Here is a 12,458-nt window from a genome sequence, read left to right as displayed (position 1 = left end):
TCCATTGGCAAATCACTTTGGAAGCTTCTGCTTCACTGTAGTATTCTACAAGCTCTTCTATTTCTCATAGCTAAGAATAGGTTTATTATCGACCAGAGATGGGAACTTTAAAAGTTGATCATTCTTTAATCGGTAGAAAAAGTTGAATTCAGAAAAAACGAGAGCTATCAAACCAATGAAGGAAAATCTTGGGTCTTTTACCCTGTTGCTTACATATAGTTCATAAAGCTTCCAGCGTTTAGTCTTGTGAAAATAAATATAATAACACTTACAGTAAACTGTTAAGAGTCCCTTCACTTAAAAACATTCAAATAGCTTAAAGAGAGTTTTAGTACCAAGTCATTACCAACATACCTGTGCTTTGTACCCCATTTTAGACTTCAAAGTGGACTCCAGTGTGTGTGTAGAAATTTATTCCTGGTGGCAATGAGGCAAGAGAGAGCTTGAAGCTTCTGCACCTCTACCCTATTCATGTGAGCCCTAGAAGAGGGCTCTTAGTTCTTTGCCTCAGGAGGTGACTTTCTACCTGGAAAAATTACAAATGTTCCTGGTATGATCTTTATGAAATACTTATATCCTTGTTAGGCCAGGGACTGTGGCCTAACGTTGGAGTCCCACGGTTAATTCACCTTTTTCTAAAAATCACTGTATGTATCATAAAGGGTACTAAAGTAATAGTAAAAAAGTATACATGTACACATAAACTATCATAAGATAAAAGAAAAGATGGAGGAAATGAAAGAAGAGGAATAAAAATATGTGTAATGTTTTTGGCCTTTTAAGTTAAAAAATGTAATCTGATTATCAAGGCATGATATTGCTGTCGAAGAGCCATCCTCAACTAGCAAGGTAGAGAAGATAAGCTACTTGTTCATGTAACAGGCCTAATTAAAGTTGATAGCCCCTAAACACACACACAAAACCTTAATGATTATTGACATTATTTAGTTAAACAAAAGAGAACAAATACACTGTAAGAAAGTTAGTAGTGTCTTCATTTTATTTTGTTCACTGAAGAGACCATTATCTGAAAGAATATTGTTTCTATTTTTATATTTTCCTTTAAACCACTTTGAAATAAAGTTGAAGGTATTAACTAAGAAACTCAAAATGTTAAAAGTGAATCAACATAGTAACACCAGATGTTAAAGAATACACAAAAGGCACACCATTGTAAAGCAATTATACTCCAATAAAGATGTTAAAAAAAAAAAAAAGAATACACAAAAGGAAGTAAGTTTATATAGGTAGATGGCATAGACAATGTTTCACTAACAAAGCTATACATAAATAGCTTTAAGGTCTATCTTCTTTTTTTATTAGCTAAATACAGACATTAAGGATTTAAAATGAATAGTTTTCAATTGCTAATAGTAGCAAAAATCTAGGGCCTATCTCAGACATTATGATTTCAATGTTTTAGTCATTTAAAAATAGAAATTCTGGGACAGATCTGCAAGTTTCCCTCAGATCAATCCTCTTTCGTTTTTGTTTTTTGATATTCTTAAGTGGGAAGAAATCTAGGATCTTAGACATCCTGCATGAAATTAACCTGCCTGAAATCTTCCTAGTTTATAATCCGTCTTAATCTATCCCTTACAAATTGATGACCATGGTAGGGAGGACAATGATGCCCTGTAACATATCAGCAAGAGGTGACAGAGGGTGGCAGCTTAGGAACTGTAAATGTCACAAAGGGCCTGTCTTACCTCCCACCATCACTAACTATATTCATTTGATCCACCATTCAACTTAGTGCCAAGTGCTAGGCACCATTCTAAAAACCGGCCATATAGTAGTGAATAAGACAGACATAAACTCTTACTGTTATGCATCTTATATTCCAATGGGAGAGTTAGAGTGTAAACAAATAAATATGTAAGTCAACAGTGATATGTTCTATCAGAGAATTAAAATAGGATGCTGCGTTAGAGAGTTACTGGGTGGCTACTTTAGACTGAGAAATTCCAGGTGTCCTAACTGAAATCTGAATGGCAACAGTATGTTTTGAATAACAACTGAATGGTCCAGGCACAGGAAAATCAGAGGGAAGAGCATTCTTTGCAGGAGCAGCTTGTAAAAAGCTCTTAGAGTGGAACCAGGTGGACGTGTCAAGAAGCATAAAATCTGGCCACCACGGCTCGGAGACAGTGGGTAAGAGGGAGAGTGGTAGAGATGACACTGGAGAGGAGGCAAGGACTAGATCTCTTAGGGCTTCAGAAACCTGGATGAATAAAGAGGATATTATTCTAAACGTGAGGGTTTTTCAGCAGGGGAGTGATGTTCATGTTTGAATATCCACTTTGTTATGTGGAGAATGGATTGTAGAAGAGAAATAATGGATATAGTTGAGTTAGGAGGTGCAATCCCCATTAGGAAATGTTTTGGGGCCAAATTAAACATTCAGACTCATAAGACCACATCTGGTGCCAGTCTGCTCAGAAGTATACAGGTTTAGGAACACAGCAGGCCAGAAGGGCTGCATTACACCATCTCCTTCTGTGGAAGTCCTTGCAGCGATCCACATAAGCAGTCCTGGGGGCCAGTCTCTATGCACCTGCACCCCACCACTCACTGAGAACTCAGGTGCAAGGGGACAAGATCTGCACCAATGGGGGCAACGGGTTAGAAGCCCCATGTCCCATGGGGGCTAATACTTTGTAACAAGTCCTTGGACACTGCTTCCTGACTTCTCTGCAAGGGACATGCTCAGTTATAAGTGTCATGGCATTTATGGAATCCCAGTGCTATGGTTTCCTACCAGGTATTTACAGTTATCATATAGTTTCTCTCAGTACAGTTGTACTTTACCATTTGGGTCATTTTTACCATACGCTTAGTAACCAGGCTGACATTCCACCTGAATCCGGTTCCCAGGGTAACAGAGCTAGAAAATTAACCCCAAGTCAAATTTGTCCTTAGAGAAGGATAAGGGGCTTTGTTGACTTTGCCTGTGGGACAGTTGCAGTAGTCCAGTGAAAGACGATGGCTCTGAGTAGGCAGTGAAGATGGAGAAAGGTGGGTGGATTCGGGATATATTTTATAGGCAGAATTCATAGGACTTGCTGATGAATTGGAGGTGGTGGAGATGACTACAAGTAATGAAGAAGAGAAATGGAGGATAATTCCTGGAGCAGCAGGGTAGATGGTGATGCCATATACTGAGAAGGGCCAGCATGGAAGAAAAGCAATTTTGAGGGTTAGAGGAGTGATACCTGCTTCCTGCATATTCTATCTAAGAGGCCTATGAGACATCCAAATGCTGTCAGCTCTACTTTCAAAATTGGTTCAGAAATCTGCCATTTTCTCCTTCAAAGATCTAGTCTCTTGGTACCTCTCCGACCCCATTTTCCATCCTTTCTTTCTCTGCACAGTCCCAATTGCAGTTCTTCCTGCACATTGCTGCCTTTGACCTTGACATTTTCTCTTCTTGGAATGCTCTCCTCCCTGCTACCCAACTAGCTAACTCCCTCACCTCCTCAGGTCTTTACTCACATGACCCTTCTCAGTGAGGCATTCCCAGCCAACCCTATCTAAAATTGCAACCTCCAGGCCCCAAGACTTCTTAACAATTCCTGATCTGTAATTTCCTCTGTAGCACTTCTCACTTCCCACATGCCACTCATTTTACTTATCTTAATTATTGTCCATATTCCTCACAAGAAGTTCCCTGAGAGCTGGAATGTATGTTTGTTTGGTTTTTTTTTTCACTGCTTGGTACATAGTGCTTGAAAGTTGGAGAACTGAATGGCCTATCAGATTTCTTTTCAAAGATGCCATTGATGATTTTGGCAGGACCCATTTTGCGGAAGTAGTAGCAACAATAGTTTTGTTTTAAAATGATGACAGCAAAAGATATAATATATTTTAAAGGATAAAAGAAAAGCCAGTAAGTGGAGGAATTGCAGTCGAAAGAAGGCCTTTGTTAGTTTGAAGATGGTAGTGACTTGAGGAAATGAAGGAGCCAGGAGAAAGAGCAAAAGTCAGATGAAATGCAGGGATGAGAGATGATCTTGAGAGTGCTGTTGAGGCAGAAATGGATAAGATCCTGCATTATGAAGAAATTAGACCTGGACAGTAGGAGCAGCACCAGGGCCAGCTACAAGGGCGTGCTGGGTGGGCAGCTGCACAGGGCCTCGGGCTCATAAGAGGCTCGCCCTTGGTTTTGTTCTACTGTTGCTGCCTTGAAATTTTCCATATTTTTTGAATAAGGTGTGCTGTGTTTTCACTTTGCACTAGCTTCCAACAACTTATGTAGTCAGTCCTGAGGAGCACATCTTCCATTGTAACATGGGCAGAAGGAAAAAGTCGAGACTGCAGGGGATTTTAGAGGTTTGGTGGCAGAAAGTTGAGCTTGTGTGATCTGATGGTTTGACTTTTTTTCCTGGAAGTAGAAAGTGCGATTAAGTCCTAACAGCAAAGGAGATAAAAAGTGTGAGGAAGCTAGAGAGAGTGTGATCCAACATCGAGAGATGGGGAAGGGCAAGGTCAGTCAGTCTGCATCCAAATTGTGGCTCTGTCACTTACTAGCTCGGTGACTTTGGGCAAGTCACTTAACCTGTTTATGCTTCAGTAAACTAATCTATAAATGGAGATTGTAATAATACCTTTGAAGACCATCTGGCACATAATAATTCTGGAGAATAGGAGAGAAAGGTAACTAAGAGACAGACCCATATCTGCACTGATGGCAAAGTATGTCCTAATCAAGTAGAAAATGACTAGGGTGCATAAAGGAAAAACCAACTGTTTTATTCCAATATAATACAAAGTAGATTTCAGTATATTCTCTATATGATGGAAAATTATTTGTTTTTTTAGATGTGAAAAAGAAAGATAAAGAAACAGCACAAGACCAATTGGAAAAGCCCAAAGATGAAGGAAAATGAAGGCTCATTACCTATCAAAAGTGCTGAATTTCTGCACATTGAAAGACTTAGTGGCTCTGCTTTCCTGAGATGTTTGATCTGGTAGTAACTATGGTAACATTGCTGCCCTAAGCAACATGTGTGTACTAGATAATTCTGTTATGACGCTACTCACTTGGATTGCAACCGTGATGTCCAGTGTAGGTTATTAAAGGCAGATTACTTCCGAATTGCACCCAAGAGAGAGGTTAAGAATGCATGGTCACTTAAATACATATCATTGTCTATAAACCCAACAAAATCCAACGTTCTCTTTTGGATTTCTTTAGCCAGATGTATTTTTAATTCCATTTTTATGGTGATGGGTAAACCATTTCTTGGTGAATATCAGCCAAACACTATTAATTTAAAACTTCATGGGATTTGTAGGAAATTGTGGTTTTGGTGAGAAAGAATGATAGAATAGTAAAAAATGCATCAGTAAAAGTATGTTTGTTTTTATCCAAAAATGCACCATTTTTTTCTCAAACCTTAAAAAGATTTGGAAAAATAGTAAAATTTGACAACTCAGACATCTCTAGGAAGTTTTTGTTTGATGTATTTTGCTTCTAGTCTCTGCATACTGATTTTTCATGTGGACTCTTAAAATGGAAAATTTGTGATGAGTAGTTTATATGGAATATGCCTATTAAATGAATCTCGCGATCTTCCTTAACTTCGGTGTGTGTGTGCGTGCATATATTTTTCTTTAATGTGAATTACACAAAACACTTTACTAGTTGCTTTATACTGTCCTTTCTTATTGTTAGGGCTTTTGTGTATGTGACTTGTTTCTAAAATAATTTCCTCAGGAATGCAGACATTAATTTTTATATCTTTCCTAAACTAGCTAACATAATAGTAAGCACTTAAGTATTTAGTGAATGGTGTAGGTAGAAATAGCAAAATACTTGCTTTTAATATTTATTTAAGTATATATTTTAAAAGGAATGAAACCAAAACCAAAGCTTTAGTAAATTTTGATTTATTTTACATTTTAGGAAAATCATAGAATTCTGAATTTTTAAAGAAAATATGACATGAATTTATTTTTATTTTCAGATATATATGCATGCCATATTTTATTTGATTGTTGATTTAGGCCATGTCTGTATACAGTAATCAAATAAACTCTTTCACTATTAAAGAAACTTCTTACTGACACAAGGCTTCTTCATTTTCTCTCCTATAATATAACAGGTGAAAAACAGTGACACATTTTAACAAGGGAAGTTAATAGTCTTTGCAATATAAAACACCTCCTGCTTCTCATTTCATTGGCAAAGTTTATCTTTAAATCTGAGAATACACCAAAGGCGTAGATTTCAAAAAAAAAAATCTTGTTATAAGTTCTTAAACATAAATTTTTCTTTAAAAAATAATCAAAAGTAATATTTTGGGTGTAGTACTAATTTAACATTCAATAAAATGTCTTATAGCCATTAAAATTAGGTTTCTGGAAGTTATTTAATGACATGATATTATATAATCAGTATAAAGAGGAGTTAGGGTAGAGTTTTCAAGTTTGGGGGGAGTAGCAATTTTGCCTTCTGGAGGACATTTGGTAACATCTGGAGACATTTCTGGCTGCCACTAGTAGGGAGGGGGTCAGGGAGAGAAGGTGCTACTGGCATCTAGTGGGCAGAGCCAGGGATGCTGCTAAGCTGCTAAGCATCCTTCAGTCCTGCAGGGCAGACCCTCACAGCGAAGAACTATCTAGCCACGAGTGTCAATAGTGCTGAGGCTGAAAAACCCTGGAATAGAGTGAAACTGTCAAGCATGTGGATTTTGGATTCAGATGACCTGGGTTTGAATTCTAGCTCTGCTACTCATTAGCTGTATGATCTTGGGCAATTTACACCATGTCTCTAAGTTTTATCCTCTTGGAATGGTATTAATAATAGTACATACTTTATAAGGTGAATGGAAGTAGTAAATGCAATAGAATATGTAAGACACTTGGCTAGTAATGTCTGGCAAAGAATAATTATTCAATAAATATTAGCTATCATCATCACTGTTTTTATTCTAGATGTTTTTGCCATTATTTTCTGGTAGTGGAGATGGTGGGCAGCCGGATTTGTTAACTTGGCTATCTTCTGCCTTCCTCTGTGATTTCACAAACATCCCCAATCTCAGGGCTGGGAGAAGACACTCTGATGGAAATTGACAATTCATGGTAATTACCACATTAGTGCCTATTCAATCATGCTAATGAGCCACTGACAGGTGATGAGTATTACCTTTTAACAATGAGTCACCTCCCTAGTGTTTTATGACAGTTACTGACACAGAATTTTGATTCAGTATTTAAATGAGTAGTAACGTGTTCCATGAAAATGTAGAAGAAAAAAAGTAACAGATCTTGGGTCATAGTATTTATCTCTCACTTGGAAGATATTTATCTCTCATTTAGAAGACCAGAAATGAAGCCATGTCACTCCTCATCGTTGCTAGTAATGACATACATTCTTAATGATGTATATCCTGAATCACTCTTTCATCACAACACACATAAATGTCTCATTTTATACATGTAATATTTTGTATTACACAAGGTATCAGGCTTGTTGAATATTTGCCAACAAAAGGATTTTTTGACTGAGAAGGAATCCAGACAAAGAAGAATGAGAGGTCAGTAGTACTTTAAAGACAAAATTGAATTTGCCAACAAACTTTAAAAAAAATCAACCTCTTTTAGAGAACCTATAGTATTTTGTCATAGCAAGTAGCCACTTTTAACAAAGCCCCTAGTTGGGGCTCATTAAAGAAAGTCTTCATGCTCATTTTTGCTATTGTCTTTTTACAAACCACTTGGCTTTAGTCAATAGCTATAAAGTCTTAATACTGTCAGAGAAACCAGGACAAAAGGGGGCAATAAAACTATAAAGGGACTATATGGAAACTTGACTCTATACATAGGAGGAGAAAGAGCAAAAACCATTCTGTGTCATGTGCCCGGAGATTGTGTGTTTTTGTGATCTGGACTGGAAAGGCTTGAACCTTCTCAGAATGTGAGTGACTACAGGGAGAGGCATCCTCTTTGCAAGAGGAAACACTGCATTAGTTTTCAGCTTTGCCAGCTCAGATGGCTTGGGCAGCTAGAGCAGATGATGGTGGAGAGAGAGAGAGAAAAAGAACAGAGAGAGAGAACAAGAGGAACAATTACCGAAGCATACTAGCCTGTTGCCTTATCTGTGGAACCTGACACCTCAAGTTCAAATTACAGCTCTGCCATTTGTGCTCATGACTTTGGTTATTTTACTCTCTGTGTTTCAACTTCTTCACTGTATAAAATGGTGAATTATTATGAGAATTAAATGAGTGAATACTGGTAAATTGCTAAGGAAAGTGCCTGATACGTAACAAAAGCTTATTATTAGTTATTATCATTATTAATTGCACGAGCATAAAGGGTGGTGGAGACTTCAAGGTGAACGCCCTAGGAGGTCTGTTGAGTCTTTCTATGTTATTTACCAAGGCAGATTTTTCTGCTATTCCTTCACTCTCTTTTCTTTCCATGAGCAGTACCTCCTTAGCTAAAACTAGGACTGATTTATCAGAATGCACTCCAGTTTTTTCCAGAGTTACCGCTGATGACTCTCAGAACATCGAAAGTCTGCAGCTATTTAAAAATGGAAGCACTGGCTCAAACAAAGAGCTAGAGAATGTATTGTTGCTACCTGTTAAAATCCTAGAACAGATTGCTCATTGAGCACACAGTACTGGGAAAAATTATTATTATAGCCATACTTTGAGTGACTGGTGATTACTAAGCACCCTAGTAGATCCTTTTGAAGCTTCATAATAATAATCATACAAAATGGTTGTTAATGTTTCTCATTTTACAGATGAAGAAAATGGATTCAGGGAGTGCCTTTGGGAATTCACTCAAGTAAGAAAATGGCAACAGTGGTCTGGGATAGGGCTCTCAGAACCAGGATATGCACTGCCTCTACTGCTCTAAATGGCCTCTTTGCCTCAGACCATCCCATCCACAACTCTTATTAAATTTGTCTGAATTCCACTTAGGATTCCTAAGAAAATTGAAAAGCTGTACATAGGCAGAAGACATTGATATCTTAGCACGAGCAATTTTATTTATTTGTTTGGCATGTATTCATTCAGTCACTCCTTCATGAATTCATATTTTACCTTATTCCAGAAAAGATTTTATAGGGCAAGCACGATTACCATTTAATTTGCCATTAACTTGGGAGACCCTGAAGGAAAGGAAAATTGGTGAGGAGCCAGTGGCTCTGTAGGGTGGGAGGAAGTACCCGGAAATGAGGCAAAGGGGATAAAGCTGAACTGAAAAGAAGAGAGGCGCCATGCTCACACTTGATTCATTTCATGTTTGTGCTGGGGCTGGTCATGATTGTGAAGAGGGCACACTGACATTCTGTAGGACACACAAAAATAATCTGGCATGAACTAACTATAAGTATCTTAAAAGTAGGGCCACATAGGTGAATGAAATGACTTCCCTTGTTCCATGTAGATGCAGTTCAGAGGCTGAATAATATTTGGCAGTACTGATGGCAGAGAAGCCCCTAAAGTGCTAGATGGGGATGGGGATGGCTACAGAGGTCTTGGGAACCATTCTTCTCAGAGCTAGAAACTAGGAAAAAACTTTTGCCCCAACTTACAGTGTATGGAATTGACTTCAGCAGCTCTGTGAAGGCTCTCGTGGTGCTTTAGATATATTAGACATTCAAAATTCTTGTTTTATAATAAAATTTTCACCTAAATTGGATTTCTGTTAGTGGAAGGGATTTGCTTTTTAAATCTTTCCTTTCTTTGATATTTGAATATTGTGTAGAACAATAAGGAAAAAAAGCAGAGAGCTATCAGTCAAGAAATGTGGATTTGGTTCTAGGATTTTAACTTAAATTTAACCTAAATTGACTGTAGGCCTCTAGGGAAATTATTTTCCTTTTTAATTTTCAGTTTTAGGAATTACTCAAAATCGACACTAGGTGGAGCCAGCATCACACCTCTTACGAATTTAACAAAAGTCAAATTTAATCAGGTTTCCTAAGGTTTTCAATTTGTTTGTTTTGTTTTGTTTTACCAATTCTGCTACTTGTATTGCTCAGGATTGTTGCAAAAATAAAATAAACCAACAGCAGCAAACAAAACCCACAGTATTTTAAACACGATTTTTTTCTAAGAGACAGTTTAGAACGGAAATTATAATAAAAAGTGTGCTAATCCCTGGCTGATTGTTTAGGACACCTTATGCTCTTAGATACCAAAAGAGGGTGCTATAATACATTTAAAAAATGCGCTTCTTAGGAATACAAAAACTACAACTTTTTCTTCTATGCAACAAAAAGTTCTTTTTTTCTGTATAACAGGGTTGACTGGATTTCTTTCTTTCTTTTTAAAATTTAAGATAGCTATGCACAAATGCTTTATTCATTAAAATAAAATAAAAAACAGTTCTCACTTCTCTACAATCTTAGATTAAAAATTGACCTTTGATTTTTTTTTTCAAGGTAAAAGCACTGTTTTCAATTGTGACTTTGAGACTTTGAAAAGCCCCTAGCAGTAAATGGTGTGTGAATGTGTGGCTATATTTTTGATTTAATTCAAAATATCTTCTATCACTTAACAGTTTCCCCCTCCACTTAGGAGAATGGTGGGTCTCTTGAAAACCAAATGAGGATTATCCTAGTGATTATTCCTGGTCTTCCAAGTGCAGGAAGGGAAATAGGGGAAACTTTCCCCACAAATCCTGCTGTCTGTTGTGTGGGAAAGTTGGGTGCACAAAGGAGACGCTGGCCAAATAGTCTTGGCAAGGAACCCGCTGGGGTAAGAGACCCTGAGCATAGCTTCTTGATATCCCTGGAGTGTTTTCACTGGACGCGAAGTTCCCCATTCAGGGGGCCACCTGTGGGTGAAGAGGGAGGAGGAGGGACAGATAATGCAGGAACAGCTAACATTTAATATGCATTAAAGACTGTGCCCAGTGCTTTATGTGTGTTTGTTTAATTCTAACCGTAGCCCTACATGTGAAAAAACAGGCCTGGAGGAGTTGTTGCCCAAGGTCACACTAGCCTAAGGTTTCAGAACAGGCCTCCCCAAGATAAGCCACTTTGGCCTGTAAATTATTTTGAGCTAAAGGCCATGGAGACCCTATGGGTTCAAGAGGAATTACTGCCCCTCCCTTAACTCCCTAAAAGGATTTAAGTTGCGGATTTTTCTGAGAAAAAGAGTTATTACCAGAGATAAATTTTATCTAAGTGGCCCCATCTATGTGTCAGGGCAAACATCTTATTATCCAACATCTGGTCTTCCTCATATGTCATGTGAATGACCCTCCTCTCCTTGGAAGCCCCAGGCCCCAATCCCATTCCCTAGCTCGGGATGGCACATAAACCTCATTTTACCTTCCTGTCTCTGACCCTCTCATGTACGTGGAGTTCTGTACTTAATGAAATTTAATTTGATTTTCTCCTGTTAACGTCTCACGTCAATTTAATTCTTAGACCAACCAGAAGAACGTAGAAGGGTAGAGGGGGTTTTCTTCCTCTCTGACACTAGTAAATGGCAAAGCCAAGTTTCAAACCAAAACAGGTTGAATCTAGAATCTGTGCTTTTACATATAACCTATATTATCTCCCCAGATGAGAACGCTTATACAGCGATTACTATATGCCAGACACTGTTACTGTTCTAAGTGTCTTACCCATGTTAACTCTTTTAATTCTCACAACCCCATGATATAGGTATTATTGTCCCTGTTTTATAGTTGAGGAAGCAGGCACAGATCAGTTAAAAGGTTAAAATGATGATTGAAGTTGAGGGTGTGCTCAAAGACAAGCCTTTAAGCCAGTCAATCAGCATGCGTAGCTGGTGCAGAATTCATCTCTGACCCTCTTCCCCCTTCTCCCTTTCCTTGGGGTCCTCTTACTTCCATTGATGTTGCCCCCTCCAGGCTGCTCCCTGCCCCCAGCCTGCCACACTGCCTCTTTTTGGTGGCTTTGGTTTAATCATGGGGATGAGCTTCTTATCTTCGTGCCTCTTGTCACTCCTTTGATTTAAAACAAATAGGACACTAAATGTAGAGAACAAGAAACACCAACTTCCTCTGCACTGAGTGTAGCCCACCTGCTTCCCAGCTCCAGCCTGCCCTACACGGACGCCATCTTCCTACCAGACTCCCACAGCCAAGATGGCCTTGGGTCACCTCCTCTAATGTTTATCCTCCCTACTGGTAATTAAATGAATGGTCCCATTCTTCCAGTGTGAACGTCTGCTTCCCTGCAGCAATGGATGCTTAGGTGTTTGGCCAGGAGATAGTGTGAGGAGGAGGGTGGGGGGGGGGGCGAATTGCTCCATCAGAGCGCATAGACCCATAGAAAAAGAGGTTCTTTTCCATTCACAGATTTTTTTTTTCAAATACAAGCGTTCTTTATTTCTTGGACTTCAGCTTTCTTATATGTAGAATAAAGTTATTGAAAAGTCTTTTAAATAATTCTAATTCTGATAGCCTCTGATTTTTGGACTCATTTTAAAAGGTATTTTGAGAGAATAAAACTGTCA

The 12,458-nt window shown here is 38.4% G+C and overlaps 1 protein-coding gene across 2 annotated transcripts in view; it reads left to right on the top strand.

Moving 5' to 3' along the window:
- The window catches only part of PKIB (cAMP-dependent protein kinase inhibitor beta), a 115,820-nt gene extending 110,663 nt beyond the window's left edge, over positions 1-5,157 (top strand). For both annotated transcript variants that reach the window (XM_061206970.1, XM_061206971.1), the window contains one exon: positions 4,822-5,157. In XM_061206970.1, the coding sequence (XP_061062953.1) occupies positions 4,822-4,889 (68 nt within the window). In that variant the 3' untranslated portion in view covers positions 4,890-5,157. The remainder of the gene's footprint in view (positions 1-4,821) is intronic.
- The last annotated feature ends 7,301 nt before the right edge of the window (positions 5,158-12,458 follow it).

Source organism: Eubalaena glacialis, chromosome 12 (genome assembly GCF_028564815.1).
Source record: "Eubalaena glacialis isolate mEubGla1 chromosome 12, mEubGla1.1.hap2.+ XY, whole genome shotgun sequence".
Taxonomy (NCBI): Eukaryota; Metazoa; Chordata; class Mammalia; order Artiodactyla; family Balaenidae; genus Eubalaena; species Eubalaena glacialis.
The sequence above is the reverse complement of the archived record's forward strand: the minus strand, read 5'-3'. Positions and strand labels throughout refer to the sequence as shown.